General features: G+C 45.9%; 1 protein-coding gene across 1 annotated transcript; it reads left to right on the forward strand.

Annotated features, from left to right (window-relative positions):
• On the forward strand, positions 1-17,430 carry kctd8 (potassium channel tetramerization domain containing 8). Its single transcript, XM_076287534.1, has 2 exons — positions 1-862; positions 16,871-17,430. The coding sequence occupies exons 1-2, from the start codon at positions 1-3 to the stop codon at positions 17,428-17,430; spliced, it is 1,422 nt and encodes a 473-aa protein (XP_076143649.1).
• The last annotated feature ends 803 nt before the right edge of the window (positions 17,431-18,233 follow it).

Genomic DNA, 18,233 nt, shown 5'->3' on the forward strand with positions numbered 1-18,233 from the left:
ATGGCCATGAAGGAGACCATCCTGCCCATCAGTGAGGTGTCCGGCCCGTGCCCGTTCCCGGAGGTGGTGGAGCTGAACGTGGGTGGCCAGGTGTACGTGACCAAGCGCTCCACGCTGGTGAGCGTGCCGGACACCACGCTTCACGCCATGTTCACGCGCTGCGCGCCACGCGAGCTCCCCCGCGACTCCCGCGGCCGCGTCTTCATCGACCGCGACGGCTTCCTCTTCCGCTACGTGCTGGACTTCCTGCGCGACCGGCAGCTGGTGCTGCCCGAGCACTTCCCCGAGCGCGACCGGCTCCAGCGCGAGGCGGAACACTTCCAGCTGGCCGACCTCCTGCGTCTGCTCGGGCCCCGCGTCTCCAAGCAGGGCTCCATGAACGACGAGGGCTGCCAGAGCGACATCGAGGAGAGCTCGCAGAGCAGCGAGCAGCCTGGACGCAACGCCCTGTCCTCCACCAACACGGCCTCCGCCATGACCAACTTGGCGGCCACCAGCTCCACCCCGGACAAGAGGTCCGGCTTCATCACCATCGGTTACCGGGGCTCGTACACCATGGTGCGGGACAACCAGGCCGACGCCAAGTTCCGGCGCGTGGCGCGCATCATGGTGTGCGGGCGCATCGCCCTGGCCAAGGAGGTGTTCGGCGACACACTTAATGAGAGCCGGGACCCCGACCGGCCGCCCGAGAAGTACACATCACGCTTCTACCTGAAGTTCACCTACCTGGAGCAGGCCTTCGACCGACTCTCCGAGTCGGGATTCCAGATGGTGGCGTGCAACTCCACCGGAACGGCCGCCTTTATCAACCAGTACAGGGACGATAAGATCTGGAGCAGCTACACTGAATACATCTTCTTCAGTAAGTTCCTCATAGGCTGCACCATCAGCCTATATCTCCCAACCCCCCTCCACCTTTTCAGGATATACTTTTACACAGTAGCTGTGGTCAAGGTAAGGACGTGGTGAGTGTGTGTCCTCTTTGTGAAGATTGGCACTGATGTTTGATTGACACGTGTGTACATTTCAACTCCAGCGAGCGAGCGAGGAAGGCTCTGATAAAGACACCCGCGCTCGTACTCTGGCAGTTCTGAAAAGAGACGCTCGGATGAGGGTGAGGAGTTAGTGTGCATGTGAATAGGAGCCCGTGGAGAGGTGTGAACAGGACCTTGACATTGCACTGAGAATAGCAAGAGAAGACAAAAGAGAGAGAGAGAGATGAGAGAAGGAGAGAAGAGACAGGTAGAGAGACAGTGGAAGAGAGAGAGAGAGGAATAGAGAGAGATATTAGGCTTGAGATGAGAGAAAGAGGGAAGAGACAGGTAGAGAGGCAGTGGTAGAGAGAGAGAGAAAGAGACTGGCAGATAAATGGTAGTAGAGAGAGAGATAATGTGGGAGAGAAAAAGGGAGGGATGAAGAGAAAGAGAGAGAAGAAAGTGACAGTGTGAGAGAGGGAGGGAGAGAGGAAGGGGGGCAAAGCTGTGAAAATCAGCCTTTTTGAGGTTTTTTTCTTTGTGAGTCATGTCTGGCAGACAGTAGTGAAAATTTGGGTTCACACTCACTCCACTCACACACACAGCCTCACAATGAACCTTTTCAATATATTTCATTTATCTGCCCCGTCCCTAATCCGGTGTTCTCTACCCTGCTGGGGGCTTTGTGGTGGCTTGGCACTGATAAGGGCAGATCACAGTAGGCAACAGTAGAGGATGGAGCGAGATGGACCCACAGAAAAAAAAGCCCTATATGATTGACAGGAGGGGAGGGGGAGGGAGATAGGGAAGAGAAAGGAGCCAGAGAGTGAGGGTGCCCATGTGTGTGTGTGTGGGCACGGAGGCAGAGAGTGAGGGTGCCCATGTGTGTGTGTGTGGGCACAGAGGCAGAGAGTGAGGGTGCCCATGTGTGTGTGTGTGGGCACGGAGGCAGAGAGTGAGGGTGCCCATGTGTGTGGTGGGCACGGAGGCAGAGAGTGAGGGTGCCCATGTGTGTGTGTGTGGGCACGGAGGCAGAGAGTGAGGGTACCCATGTGTGTGTGTGTGGGCACGGAGGCAGAGGTTAAGGGACCGTTAATGAAGATAGAGCACTGTTCTCCGTATAAATTGCTAACTGTGGACACTGGGTCTGACTTTAATGCTTGTTCCTACTCCCAGTGCTTACAGTTCAACATACAGTATATTACACACAAACAGGCACACACACACACACACACACACATACATACTCACACATACACACACACACACACACACACATACATACACACATATGGCAAATTTACAATCATATATCCACCCCAACATAAGTACACACACACACACACACACACACACACACACACACACACACACACACATACACACATCAACCCCTAGACGACACCACCCCCACCTCACATGTGTATTATCAGATGTGCATATGCACATCTATTCATGCAGCACAGTCCCCATGCACATGACATGAACATGAAGAAATGCCCCCCCCCACGCGCACACACACACACACACACACACACACACACACACAAACCCATCCACATGCACACACACACGCACACACACACACACACACACACACACACACACACACACACACACACACACAGCTCCCAACGCTGCCTGTCAGCTCAGATTGCAGGGAGTGTGTCCTCGGGAAGGGAAGACCCTGACAGACAGGCAAGGAGGAGGAGCACTGACAGGGGTGGACGGTCAGGGTGTGTGTGTATGCGTGAGTGTGTGATTGTATGTGTGTGTGCGTGAGTGTGTGTGAGTGTGTGAGTGAGTGTATGTGTGTTTGTGTGTGTGTGTGTGTGTGTGTGTGTGTGTGTGTGTTTGTGTGTGTGTGTGTGTGGGAGAGGGGTAGGGATGGGGTAGGTCGAGGCGTGTTGACAGAGGTTGTCGGGCAGCTTTAGCATGACGTGTGGCTTCCTCCCCGGGAGCCTACTGCCTTGTTATCTAATCTCCTGTCAGATTGGCCATCACATCTGAGTGTGTGTGTGTGTGTGTACATGTGAGTGGAGGGTGTGTATATATGTGTGCATATAGAAGGATGTGTGAGGGTGTGGGTATCTTTTCGTGTGTATGTGAGTTGAGGTAGGTGTGTTAAGGTGTGTGTGTGTCTGTGAGAGAGAGAGAGTGTGACAGAGAGAGAGTGAGTGAGAGATTGTATGTATGTATGTGAGTGTGTGAGAGAGAGAAAGAGAGAGAGAGGGTGTGTGTGTGTGCATGCATGCACGTGTGTGTGTGAGTGTGTGTAAGCCCATCAGGAGGAGGGTCTTGCTGGAGAGCACACTGATTTTCTCAGCTCCATTTGACACCTATGTGTGTGTGAGTGTGTGTGTGTGTCTGTGTGTACGTGTGTGTGTCAGCATGTGTGAATCAACTCCATTTGTCTCCCGTTGGTCAGCTCGTTATGGGAAATCACAGGTCACTAGGGGTCACTCTGCTGTCCAGCACTTTACTTTACACAGTACACAACTGTGTTAAGCTTATTCAGGCTTCGCATTACAGAGCTTTTGTTACATTGCAACTACACTATAAAGTATTGAGTAGTAACATGTATAAATAACAGCTTATGCTCTGTTCTTACATGCACACAGATTAGAGATATTATAAAATGCTGGTGTTGTTTAATTTGAGAGGTTTGGTAGATGTTCTGTTACAGTGCCTTGTGGAGCCCCTACCTTGAAGGATTCTTGAAGATCCTTTTGATACAGTGCCCCGTGTAGCCCCTATCTTGAAGGATTCTTCAGTATTCTTGAAGATCCTTGAGGACACATTGAAATGTTGTTTTCCTCCAGAGTTTCTAATGACATTGACAATGTCTGTCTTTCTTGGGTGGATGCTCATATTATGTGACATCTTGGCTGCAGGACAGATTGAGTGTGCGAGCGTGTCTCTTTCCACAAGGTAATTTCAGATGTTCTGTATAGAGCGTTACTGAGCCCTATCATTATGTCTTTGTTTTTTGCTCTTTTTGTTTTTGTTTTGGTCTTGTTTCTGAGGCATAAATGTTTGCAAATGCTGTCTGTGTGCGAAGAAACCGTCAAATGAGAGATTAGTGAGCTGTCAGAGACGCAAGAGCTACACAGGTCTGATAAACAGAGTCCTGTCATCCATCACACCAAGAGGAAAACACTCCATTCCTACTGAACTGCTGCCACTGATAGAGCTTCATCAAGTCACCAGGCACAGGTGGTGGTGGTCAGCACCAGCAAATGAAAAAGGAAATGAATCATTCCAGCTAATCTGTCCACTGGAAGCTGGCTAAGTACTGTTTTTCCCCCTCCTCTACACCAAGAATTCATTTTAATTTGGGATTCGAATGTAACCAATGGTTGTTGTGATGGTGAAGCTGTAATTGGACGATAAGAGGAAGAGAGAGAGAAAGCAGGGAGGAGAATGAGGCTGACGCTGGCTGTGGATTTCATGCCCTGGTGACAGGCGCACCCTCGAAGTCATCGCACGTGACACTCAGGTCATCCACTGGTGCTAAAAAGACTGCCCAGCAGAAAACTGAGCGAGACAGGTGATAAAGGCTTAGCAGATGGACTGTCAATAGACTTCCGTCCCGTCACTATGAATATTTAAAGGGATTGATTTGGAAGCGACAAGCATCCATATCCACAAGCATCCATATCCACTGTGCTAAATGGATGGGGTTTGCTGTGCTTTTCACACTCCCTCACACACTTGCACACGCACGCACACACACACACACACACACACAAACGCACATGCACTCACACACAAATGCACATGCACTCACTCACACACACACACACATGCACTCACACACACAACCCTCCTAGGTCAAATAAATCACCGGTCAATTAAAACCCAGCTTTGATCACTCATCAGCCAACATTTGTTTTCTCTCTCAGTATTGACTCAATGGAGTATTGACTCTACAGTAATTATCATGTTGAAGCAACACAGATGTCAGTTTGCTTATTGTGCCCAGAGTCTAATAAATCTGAGGCCATCTTGAGCTTATCTGGTATGAGCCTAGGCCTCACAATGTCTTCTCTTCTCCTCTCTGGTGGATCTCATGTGTGAGCTGCCAGAATCCCTCCTTGCAGACAGGAAAAGATGAGGTGGAGATCCTCCTGTGTGTTCACTGTGTGTGCGTGCGTGTGTGTGTGTGTGTGTGTGTGTGTGCGTGTGTGTGAGTGTGCATGTGTGTGTGTGTGAGTGTGCATGCGTGTGAGTGTGCATGTGTGTGTGTGTGTGTGTGTCAGTGTGCATGTGTTTGTGTGTGTGTGTGTGAGTGTGCATGTGTGTATGTGTTTGTGTGTGCGTGGTGTGCCTTGCCATCGTCTCCAGTCAACGTTATGAAAGTCCAGGCGCGGTGCCAGGGGTCCATGAATATGCGGCCAATACTGCACAGCCTGACCGAGCAAAGGTGCCACCACTGACATCGGGGGGCGGACGGCGATGACAAATGCCCCGGCGTGGCGTGGCTGGCACCCTGGTGCGCGCTGCGATGCCAGTCCCCCTGATGCTGCCATGCACACTCAATCCACAGGATCATCCGCCAGTGCCAACCTGCCCAGCCTGGAGTCTCTGCATTATTTATGTGCTGACGCGCGTATACAGCGTGTTATATTGATATTTATGAAGAGCCGAAACCTTTATCCCATCCTGCAAACGAGCATCGCAGGATAATGATGTCAATTTGTCTCTGTTTGAGAGGAAAGAGACGTCGCTGCAGCGGTGTAAATCTGCCTGCTTCATAAAGGAGGTGGGAATGGGCTTTGTAAAGGTTGCTTAGCGAATGAAGTGCCACCAAGGACGGAGGAGCTTGGTCTTTATGGGCATTTAACTTGGTGAAGTGCCAGCTGTCAGTCATTGAGCCGTGGTGCTGGCAGGGATTTGTTCTGAAGTGTTCAACATTTCTTTTAGCTGCATGCAAATGTGCATTCACATTTTAGATACACTCAAATACGTTTATTGGATTCTTTCTGTAGAATGACATCTTATAATTCTGTTAAATGTCGTTCAGGTTTAGACTAAGGTAAGCATCATTCATTCAGCCTTCACACTAAAGAACAATGTTTTAAATTCTAAACCATACACACGTACATACTATGAATTCACCAATGTCATAACACAAAAGTGATATTGGAAAAAAATTACTTGAGAGAGAAGTGGTAAAACCTCTATATCTCATGTTTGGCTCATTCTCAGGAAGCAAGACAAATGTTGTGTGAACTTCAATATCCTGGACACGGGTCCTTAAACTACCCCAAAAGATAACCAAGTGCCTTCGCTTGGTCCAGATAGGCATAATCCGAGGCTTTACCTGGTGAGACTTACTCCTATAGGACTAGACACATACATCATCATTCTTTTATCTCCGCGTCCCAGAGCCCATATCTCCTCACCAAGGGAGAATTAGTCCGAGGGAAATACATTTTATGCCACTAAGTCTCTCCTGAGCCGCCTGGTATTGCTTTGCTATCTCCGTCAAAGTTACTTCATGAAAAAAGGATCCCTTTATTCCATCGCACGGGAGCTATACACGCTTGCTGCAGCCAGTCATGTAACATAACGATTCATATATATGCAATGTTTCAGAATGTGTGAAATGCATTACGTACAGTATACTGGCTTACATGTCCAATGTGTATGTCCAATGGCATGTTATCTCATTCTCATTTTACATCAGTGAATTGCATAACATGGAAACGAATTGTGCAACGGGGCCAGGGGCTTACCCAAAAAGGATTATACCGATCAAGCCAATTTCCCGGGGTCAGCCAGTGAGCCCTATGTATGTGGTCACCATAAATAAATAAATAAATAAATAAGCAAATCCAACAATGATACATAATAAATAAAAAGACCCTGAACCTCTGTGTTAATGCACCTGTCTGTCATAGATACCACCCAGCCAGCGGCCCGTAGGTCCGGTCTGGCGTCACTGCCGTCTCCCCGTTGCCAGGCCTAGCTTGCGGCTGAAGCACCAGCACACGGCTAATCCTCTTTGCGCTGCCCTGATAGTAAAGCATCACCACAAGCCTCCTCTGATCACAAGTCTGATTGCCAGGTCTGCCCAAATCCCACTGTCATCTCCAGCCCCGCCGTCCCCAAGAGAGAGCAGTTACTGTCAGCCAAGATGGCTGCCGGCTCTGAGCTGTACGTGGCCCAGATGTGGCCTGAATCTGCCCTGCTGTGAGCTGCTGTCTGGGTCCCAATCCCTGTGTTATTTCACACCTCACCACCCAGAAAGAGCACAGACTACTGTTGATCCCCCCTTTAAAGCACAGCCAGCAGTTGGGAATGATCTTCTATAAGCTGGTCTGAAATGATTATGACCTTTTGAATGTTGTGGTTCAAGGGTTGTGCTTAAATAGTGTTTGGCTGCTAAAAGAGTCAAAGCCAAAGCACTGTACCAACTAATGGAGGTGATAGCCACCATGTGCCCTATCTGCCACTACTGAGGGCAGTTAAGTGGTCAGTGTCTTAGTGATTAGGTTTTGACGTGTATTGCACACGTCAACAGTCAAGAAAAGCCCGACATAAAACTAGAAATCTTCTAACTTGCATATATTTCGATTACATCCTTAGCCAGTCATTTATCCTATTTGTCTGAATATTATATTATTTTCTTTTGTCTTTGTCTCTATAACTGATATTTTATAGTTTGGGCACCCTGAGATGCTGTATATGGACACAATTAGACACAGCTGGGCATTCAATGTTTAGTAGACATTTGCTACGAGTTGAAAGTCACACTCCCAAATCGCCGACAGAGCTTTACAGCAATCCTTCATTTTGAAAATAAACATCGTTAGTCATGACTGCATGGCACATGGCATGAAATATTTAACCAAACTGTCAAAAAAAGGTTGTTTTGTACCTTGACAGATGACAGTGTAGAGCCATCACAGTTCAAAGTATCTGAATCATAGGAGGAGAGGTTGACTGGCTGTCATTAACTCATTACCTCTTCTCTTCACAATGTCAGTTTGTGCTGCCCTTTACTAGGTGCACGTTATACTGATGCAGGGCCTGACCTGTCTATCCACAGCAATCCTGACAGTGCCACAACACAAGTTTCAGGACGATATTTGTCTTGTGTTGTCAGTGAACCTGAGCACAGTGCCATTATTATATCTTCACAGGTGATACATTCACCTTGGTGATACTACAATTGTTTTCCTAATGCATACTAGCCAACAAAAGCATTGTGTATAAAGTTGTACCATATACCATGTGTTAACATTGCAAAATAATATTTGGTCTTTTCTGTGCTACCCAGTCAGAAAGAGAGAGGGAGAGAGAGAGGGAGGGAGAGAGAGAGAGAGATTACATTAGTTTAACATCAGTCAGACTAAATGACTAAACATTAACATTTTTGTGGAGAATATGCCCAAAATTAATGATGTGAGCATGGACGAACTGGCCATCTGGCATACCGGGCATTTTCCCGGTGGGCCGACGCACCTTTTGGGCCGATAGAATCGGCTATATATATAATTAATCATTTTGGCCAACGATAGGCCCAAATGAAGGACAATCAGCGGCCCACACTGGTTACATTTCCATATGTCGACTGATCCAATAACAGCTCACGTCAGGCCCACCACTCGCATTTTGGCCCAGAGCCAGGATTTTGTGAGCCATCAGAATCGAAGTTGCCTACACGAAATTGCGGCGGATGCCGGTCGTGACAATAGTGCAAAAGTAACACCAATGTAGAAGCTTCAAAAATACAATATTGCAAGTAGGCTAGCATATGTCATCAACATGTTGAAGTTCGTTGAGTTTGAACGAGGATGTAAGCAAGCATACAGAGGGACAGTGCAGGTGGTGGAGTCTTGCGGCTACATGATAAGAACTCAGTGGTGGAGCAGGGTATGTGTGACATGTCATGCTGATGATGATGATGATTATGATGACTTATTAATTGCGATAATGTAGGCTAATGATGTGGTTATGATAACGTAAGGCCGTGCTGTGATTATAATAACAAACAGCGTAACTTAAATGTTCTAAATGAATGATTTGCAACCCTGGACAGCAAAAGTGTCAAATCGATGTTAATTGTTGGTCAGATTGATCAGTTTCCGTCAGACGCCCAAAATTCAACAACGATGGCATGAGTGGTTGGTCTCTCAAAGTAGAGCGTCGAAAGGGTTCTATCTTGGAAGGGTTAATTATCTTGCACCAATTATCATGGTAAAGATGGGCTAAAACAGTGTTTCCCAAACTTTTTTTCTGGAGACCCACTTTTTAAAAATGACAGACCATCGCGACCCATTACCCTGCAACCACCAATATTGTTTTAGGCCACAGGTTCTCCAACTTTTCTATGCCTCCCCCAACCATACATTGCTATTAGGGTCCCTGCTTTGAACACGGTTGTGTTGCATTTTGAGCACCATCAGCGTGAAAAGTTGGAAATGACTACTGAAAAGATACGTTTTAATGCGCATCCGAGAGTAGGGGAAATTCTCGCATGTTGCGCAGTCCTCATTCGTCAGCATAGTAAGCTGTTCCTGTATTTCTAAAAAAGAATGTTGTAGGCTACGTTGCGTTGCAGACAAATGGGTCAATAACACGGTGGACGTCAATTCCAATGTAAACAGCAAATAACTCAAGTCGTTATATTGTATTGTTGTATTATATTATATTGTATAGTCGTTATATAAGAACAAGCGTTTGCGCAATATCCGGAAGAATGCGCCTTTACTTTGGAGTTAACGAGGTAGAAAACGAGAGGAATAGTGTTTAAATGCCCATTTAAATTGTAGACTAATATAATGCACTGTTGTGCATTTTAAATCAGAAATAAGAATGTGAAGAGGTTGCTATTAACTTTAAAGATTGCATCTGCAATCGAAACTGTATGCAAATTGAATGGCCTTATGTCCGGTCTATGGATGTCTGCTTTAGTTGACAGCACGGTCACTAGATTTTAATCGGTAAAGTTGAGGAACTGGTATCTATTAATGTTCGTGCAAATAGGCGGATTCATGTCCCTTGCAGTTTGCAACTGCGAGGTACATGACAGGCGCCCCATAGAACGGTTTCATTTTGAGAGGTAGATATCCATGCTGGCACCCCCTCTGCGATGCGTTCGTCCCCCAGATTCATGCGCAAGTTTCATGAGCTTTTATGACAAAACCGTGACTGTGGTAGTTAACAATCTACATCCTAATAGAAAACTGTTAGCTTTCCTGGTATTAAATGACAAATGGTATCAGTTAGTCCTATAACACAACATAAATTGTGCTGGCGACCCAAATAAAATCTCCTGTGACCCACCCGTGGGTCGCGACCCAGACTTTGGGAAACACTGGGCTAAAAGACTGTAGACTGACGGAAATGTAAACTACAAAACATCGTCATATTCATGCACAAGCCAACTAATATACAGTAACCTATAGGCATTAAGACATTAAAAGGAAGACATTAAAGATAATTAGTTAATGTAGCTATAATGTTCCAAAATGTATCAGCAATGTAGTATAGCCTACAGGAATAAAATATTTCCAGCAACAGCCCTATTTTTTGTTTTGTTTCAGTTGTCCTACAGTGATTAATGTCTACTACAATCTGCTCTTTACACATAGGCAAATTCAGTAACTGTTTGGTGCTGCTGTCAGTTGAGCATTGTATAGTTTAAATGTAGCCTATTGAATAATTTGAAATGATTCTTTGAATTCAAGCAGAAACTCTTCTTTAATAATTGCTTGTATAGCCTAGGCTACTTGAATATGAAGATCATGTACTCCATGGCTACCATTGATCAGTCAGAGTGATAGCCAATGAGGCCTATCACTTCCAGTGCTCCATGACAGTTGAAAATATATGCATATTTAAGGGTAATGCAAAGATTTTGTATTTAATTAGGTGTGCCCGACCGATTTTTGGTCCCAGTCCGCCCCTGGATGTGAGTAACAAGGTTATCCACTAATGATAATGATATCTATTCACATTTGGTAGTAAATATCTAGCTGCTGTGTTGGAGAAGGAATCACACTAAATAGCATTTCAGCTGCCTTTGTTTATTTTGCCTTGGGTTTGGGAAGATCTGGAGGAGAATATAATGAAAAACGAAGAACACGTGATGACTGAGGCCTGAGAGAACCACAGGAGGAAACAAGAAACGTGAGAGTTGTCAGCTCATCAGTATACAGTACAGTTGAAATAATGTTTCTCCAGGACCTATTGGACCTAGACATAGGAATGCAACAATCACATGCATACATGCACAGCTGAGATGATACAACTAGTACAGAGAGCTGTGACACACAGCATAAGATCAGGACATGCTAAAGACCAGGGCATGCTAAAGACCAGGGGATGCTAAAGACCAGGACATGCTAAAGACCGGGGCATGCTAAAGACCAGGGGATGCTAAAGACCAGGGGATGCTAAAGACCGGGGCATGCTAAAGACCAGGACATGCTAAAGACCAGGGCATGGTAAAGACCGGGGCATGTCAAGATAAGAGAATATTAAGAGAAGACTAAGAGAATGTATTTTGGATGAAAGTGTTCACTATTAATACTGACAGAGGAAGCAAGTCTTGATTAGACAAAAAGGGAAGAAATACCGAAAACTCAGGTCATGAAGGTGACTCCAGGTACAGGGAAGGTGCTCTTGAAGTTTTAAAGGACTATTCTCCTTGTCTTGATTAGAGCCAGAACCATGAGATGGATCTTCTTGCATGATTCTGTTTGAGGAAGTGGAATTAGTCTGGTCAGGATAGCCGCAGCTGTCGTCCAGAGAAGAGACGTCAGGCTGTGCTGCCATCCTGACGAAACCGCCGTCTGCTCTGCTTTCCATCTCGTGGTTAACTGAGCGGCTGGATCATGTCACCGTTGACAACAGAGATGGGGACATGGATAGAGGAAAGGTATTTCATGTAGTGACAGATGCAGCAACTCAGCTATCACCTTTTCAATATGGAACCGCTGAAACTTTGCTTATGGGAGCCGGGTCTCGGAGATGGATTACCTCCCAGTCACGTGACCGCTGTCAGGATGATGGATCCCCTGCCACCCTGGAAGTTTTACTCGCCTCTCTACGCACTCTCTCCGGAAACTTCTGTGCGATGGCGGCACACATCAGCATTGCAGCGGTGACTGATGGGTTTTGCCAAGCGTCGAATAAGATGATACGCCGCTGCTGCTGCAGATACCAAGCCTACGGGGCCTACGGTCTTTGTGTGCTGCGCGCTTTGTCAATTAAAGAAGGCTTTTCTTAATTTAGATAAGCGTTTACGACGGCCTCGGCTCAAAGACAGGTAGCCCATGCAAAACAAATAATCCCAGCTCTCCACTGCTTGTGTTGTGCATTGTTCGCCTCAAATCTCCCTGCAAATTTCTCAGTCAGTCAGACAGATAATAAACAACGCTGCAGCTCCTATGAATACTTCATTTACAAAGGCGGCATGGGGGGCACGCTCCCTGTGGAAGTCGATAAAAATGCTGCGTCTTTAATAAGTAAGAAAGCAATACAACTGCTAATTAAATCGTACAGTTCGGCAGTTAAAGCTGATTTGAGAATTCAATCAGTGTGTTCTCTGCAATAGCCTAAATGCTGCTTTTGTCTGCGATTTTAACAAGCAAAAGGAGGACCTGAAGGGAAGAAGAGAGGCGAGAGTCTGTATTCTGTTGGACTGTGAGTTTAGACACAGATGGGAATTTCTATGAGCAAGATTACCCAGAAAGCATGAGTGAGCACAATATGTTTACACAGCTCCCGCTCACATTGTTTCTAGGACATCACTTTGCCCCCTGAGATATGGCGGCTTCTGTGGCCATCTGTCGCGATACGGCACAGGTTCTCGATAGCCCAGCTCCTCTCAGCCAGATAATTCATTTTTAAATAACACACTAACCACAAGTTAAGGTTTTTCCCCACAAGTGGAATCATTAATTTGCATGTCTTTGAAGCGGGTGAAATGTTGATTTCCCGAGGCCTGAATGAAATGCAGATTGGTGGAAAATGTGTGTAGCGCTATTTGTAGAATACCATGTTCTTCTTCTTCGGTGACGCCGCACGGTGACACACTTCCTTATGCTCCCCCGCAGGCAGAGCTGTGTGTTGAAATTAATACTTGGCAAGTAGTTCATTTCCATCATTCCATAACAAAACCGATAGTGTTCTTAACCCACAGCACATGTGCATGCTCTCACAGTTACTTTCACTCATACACACACACACACTATACACACACACACTGCATTGAAAAAACTGCAACAAACAGCCTGCGATTGGCAATGCAAAGTGTGCACCAGTGCTGTTTTTTTTACCCTCTGTGGATCCATGGTGTTTATAGTTTAATAGTTTAGTCAATACTCCAGCATTTTTCACAAGCTCCTATTTTTGTCATTCAGAGTGGAAACAGGATATTTATGGAGCCTGTACAGTCCAGACACCTCACAGACGGGGCTTCCATTACGTAAAACCCTACACGTTACCTTGACACTTTAAACAAATACAGAAAAATATTAGCTTTGAAAAATAGCACATTGCTATAGGATGCCACGGGACCACAACTCGGCCTTGTTCCTGGATGAGCTCAAAGGAATTTGAGACAGGTTATTTCCTGAATGCTATGTACCCTGCCATGTGGCCTTGGCGCTGCCCTCTGAACAGACTCAAGCTAGTGTTTTACCCGGTGGGATTACAGTGCCAGCGGAAAGCTTTTCACTTCTTAACGTTTTCTCCCCTCTAGCTTTCTCTCTTCTATTTTACCGTTTCTGTTTCTCCTCCTGGCTAGCACACACGCCACGCCTTTTGCATTTCAATTATAGATTGGCATCGTGGTTGCCTTTCCCCCCCTATAATCCATTTTCCCTCAACAAAGGTCAGAATCTGCTTAGCCTGTGAAATCAGTATGTAGCCTGTGATGGCATAAGGGGCCTGGTGGGGCAGAGCTGCCAGAGGTGAAGTCTGAAGGGTTGGCACGACGTGCTCTCTCTTGCCAGCAGGGCAGACCTCACTCTCAGTGAAACCTGGCCCGTTCTGAGACTCAGCCGCACCATCAATCCCTTGGGGTACAGTGTGTGCCAACCAGTGTGCGCTATGAGCGGGAAGTCTCAAATATACTCTTCAAGAAATACAGTAAAATGCTATTTTACGAATTATTCAAATAAACTCTGTGCTGAGGTACTTTGAAGCCTTTTGATCAAAGGCCGTTTTCTTGCTGCATCTGTATTGCTGTCCAAAGCATTCATTGGAAAGTAACATTAGTTAGAGGGGCATGCATCACTTTCTGAAGACCTTAGTTGATCTGTATGGTCCAGATGACATTGGAGTGGAGCCTCTGGACCACTGAGTAAAGCTCAGAGTGACATAACCAAGAACCAGAGATTAAGCTGTCAATTACATGGGTGAGTGGAAAGCACAATAACGAGCAATTACATCTGAGCAAGTATCGCCCGCCACGAGGCAGAGAGTAGCCCTCCTCCTTACATATGTCCTTTGAAGTCAGTTCAGTTTGACTTTTATTTTGATGCATTGCGGTGAGTAACCTTTTCAAACGGTGTCTTTTTTCCCCTCTCCCAGCGAGGACACATGTAGGGGTAGATTTATGTCTTTGATGTAATTGAGGCTTTATCTTTGCACAGGACTGAACCTTGATTTATTTCTACGACCTCCAGGTGTCTGAACTGTAAAGAGGAAGGAGGAGCAGGCTTTTGAGATCTACTTTTTTTTGTCCTCAAACTTTGAATTAAGGAGGCAGAGATGAGATCTTGACTGCTGCTTATTCATCTCTGACCTGTATTTTTTTTTTTTTACCCACAAGCTCACATATTCTTTTGGGACTCTGACTTCATGGTTTGATGGCTTTGCAAGTTAAATGAAAGTGTTTTTGTACAGTTCAAATGAAATTTGCAGTGATTTTGTTTTGAACTGTGCCTGGGGGCACTACTCATCGGAACAGTCAAAGGGAAGGGGTTCTGTCACATGTAATATGAGACTATACATGAAGACCTTCATTTTAATCGTAATTGAACTGCCATTCAGTTATACACAAACATAAATGGACATATGGATATTGCCTATTGGGATCTAGCATTGTTAAGGCCACTTGCAACACATCCATTATGATTTATGGGTCATAAGGGAATTAGGCATGCATATTGGCTCAACATTATTTGAGTAGTCTCACTTTCTACACAATCAATCATAAATAGCTGATTCAGTCATTACAGTTACATATACATTTCAAATTACTTAACGGTCCAAAACATTGTTTTGTGTTGAGACTTGGCAGTCATATGTTTGCCAGTGTCTGTAAAGGGATTGAGATAGCTCTGCCTCTCCTAATGGGAAACTGGCCATGTGTCTACTGATGATAATGAGGCCACTTCATGCTGGAGGAGCATTCCAAAATGACCCGGGTCCCAAACTCCCTTTATAGCACCAGTAATCAGCCCCACAGGGTGCGGAATATCACCCAGGACATATGGCAGCAGCAGGGGTTGGGTTGTATCGCCATCATGCTGCACCTCTGGGATGGTGACCTCAGGTCTTTGTGACTCCTCTTGAAGTCCTCTGGAGGTCTGGTTAATCGCTCCTACATTATTTTGCTTTGTTGGACAAACAATGGAAAAGGTGACAGATCACATCTTTGTTTTTAGAAATTGCCATAATTATCTAGTCCTCCATCTATTTAGGAGAGGTACGATGCAATGATTACAGCCATTACTCGAATCACAGGAGACAGTGCATTTATTTAAAATAAATAAATAAATAAACATATATATGTGTGTGTATCTTCTCTTTGGTTGAGCTAAACTACATTTTGATGTATTTATTTATTCAACAGACAATTCCCCACATATAATTTAAGTTAATGCATGTGCGTTTTGTCTGCTCATAAGCTAGTTGATACTCGCTCAATGCACTGACTGATTTACACAATGCACTATTCCAATAGATAACCTCACATAATCGTGTTAAGGTCCCATTAACTGGCTAAACTAATAATTGAATTGTACATCTGTTATAAGTACTTGGCTGGTATCATGGTTTTGATTAGGCTAGATTGTGTAACATTATTTAGGGTTACTAACATGTCGTAACACAGCATATTGTACTTCCTGTTAAATGGGAATGCTGACTTGAGTCTGTATGAATCTTCAGCTGATTTACGTTCTGGTTTTAGAGGCCTTTTGGTGTGCTGCCATGGTCTCTCGAGGCACAGAGGGAAGCTAATGGACCTCCTGGATCTGTGAGATCTAGATATTGACATTTAATCACCAATTAGAGGACACTGTAATTACATCCCATTAACAGGCCCACAGGCTTCACTCACGTCTCCCTCTCCCAGAACAGTTCCACTGGGTGGAGGCAAGAGACCGAACATACTCTGTCATTATAGTATGTGCTGTGTATGTGTGCTATTTCAGTGTTTAATGTGATATCCATGTGTGTGTTACCTTTAATACAGGAGTTAAATGAGAAAGCAGACATTTTGTATGCTAATGATTCTGTTGTAGAACTTCATTATCAACTTCTCCAATCTCTGTGGGAAGCATGAACCTTTCCCCTTTTAAGACCAAAGTAGTTTGTTCAAATGGGAAAAGCTCAGTCAGCTCTACACAAAGCTCATAATTTTCATCCAGCGGAAATGGAAGCCAGCTGTTTTTAGAAAAATGTGCCGCTGCTGGATTAGCCAGCTCATTAGCTTCATAAACCCGCGAAGCAGCATGAATGAACATACCCCTGCACACCACTGAGGAGGGCTTTAATGCACACATCCAGTAATTGTTTCATAACAGCTCACTCCCACACAAATAATTATCTAAATTGAAAGTGATTTGGTGCAATTTTCTAACCCCATTTCAGTTTAACGTTAGATGTTGTATGTGTGTTTGTTGTAATTGTGTGTTCCTGCACAGGGCCCTCCATGAAGACAGTCTCGTCGCCGAAGCAGGACAGCGGCGAAGAGCCCAAGTCGGACAAGATGCCCGACAAGGGCAGCGAGAGCGGTGCCTCGCTCAACGAGCTCTCCACCTCCAGCTCGGAGACGCACTCGGAGGCCACGTCGCCCCAGGATGCCCCGCTGGCCCTGGCCCAGGTGCTGAGCGTGGGTTGCTCGCCCGCTGCCCCCTGCGGTGCCCTGCACTCCGTCTCGCGGCCGCCCAGCACGCTGACGCTCGGCCGCCCGCCCAAGAAGGGCTCGTCCGTGCAGTGGATGGAGCTGCCCAAGGAGGACCTGCAGGACAAGCGGCGCAACAGCGAGCTCTTCCAGTCGATGAGCAGCGGCGTCGGGGGAGCGGGGCTGAGGGAGGGCCGGGGTGGGGGCGGCCTGGGCCGCAGGAGGGCCACCGAGAGACCGAATGCCGAGGAGGAGATGAAGCAGTGCATCAGGGACTTCAACAACATCAAGATCCCACCCACGTTCCCCGAGCGCAAGAGACAGTGGCAGTCGGAGCTGCTGCAGAAGTACGGCCTATAGAACAGAGCCTCAGGACTACAGGGAGAACAGGAAGAGACCTGAATAGAAACAGATAGGAACAAGAGAGAGGAGAACATTGGTGTCTGAGAGTTCCTCTTGTCCAGTGTTCCATTCATGTGACTGGGACTTTTTTCTTTCTTGCTTGTCATGATTTTGAACTTTCTTCTAGGCACAAGTGGAGTTCCGACATGATAACCACTTTTTCAAGTTCCTCTGGTCACGGGGTGGGAGTTTTAGAAAAACGTAGAAAAGTACCCTAGTTCCATTTCACTTATTAAGCTCCAACACTGACAGGACTGTATTGAGCATACTTTTTACAATATTCTGGAGGATTGACCCTTTCAAAGCAGGGAGCAGGGAGGGTTTTTTTGTTGAAAGAGTAGAAATTGCCTGAGAGCGAATATCTTCTGACAACTTTTCAGAGAACCCAGAATTATGCCTCGAGGCCTCCCTACAAGCATCAGACAGCTACTGCAGAGAAACCTCAACTCACAGCACTGCAGACGCCAATGTCTTGGTCCCATCAGACTACCAGAGCCGATGTCTTGAGTTCCACTCAACTTCAAACGGGTGTCAAACATTCAACTTCTACAGGGCAGACGGATTGGTCTGTTTCTGTCATAAGATGTAGATCGAGTACAGACCACTCTTAGAACAGGTATAGAACAGGACACCTCAATCACTTTAAAGCACAAAACACGTATGGACTGCATTTTCTAGAGAACTGGGCATGATTTTGAAACCTAGGAGTGTTTTGGCTGTCATGGAAAAAGGTCAGGTTCACATTTCTGTAACAGCAGCAT

This window comes from Alosa pseudoharengus, unplaced genomic scaffold (genome assembly GCF_046254945.1).
Source record: "Alosa pseudoharengus isolate Yale_2024_CS ecotype anadromous, Long Island Sound unplaced genomic scaffold, YU_APseudo_1.1 YU_APseudo_1.1_scf_16, whole genome shotgun sequence".
Classification (NCBI taxonomy): domain Eukaryota; kingdom Metazoa; phylum Chordata; class Actinopteri; order Clupeiformes; family Clupeidae; genus Alosa; species Alosa pseudoharengus.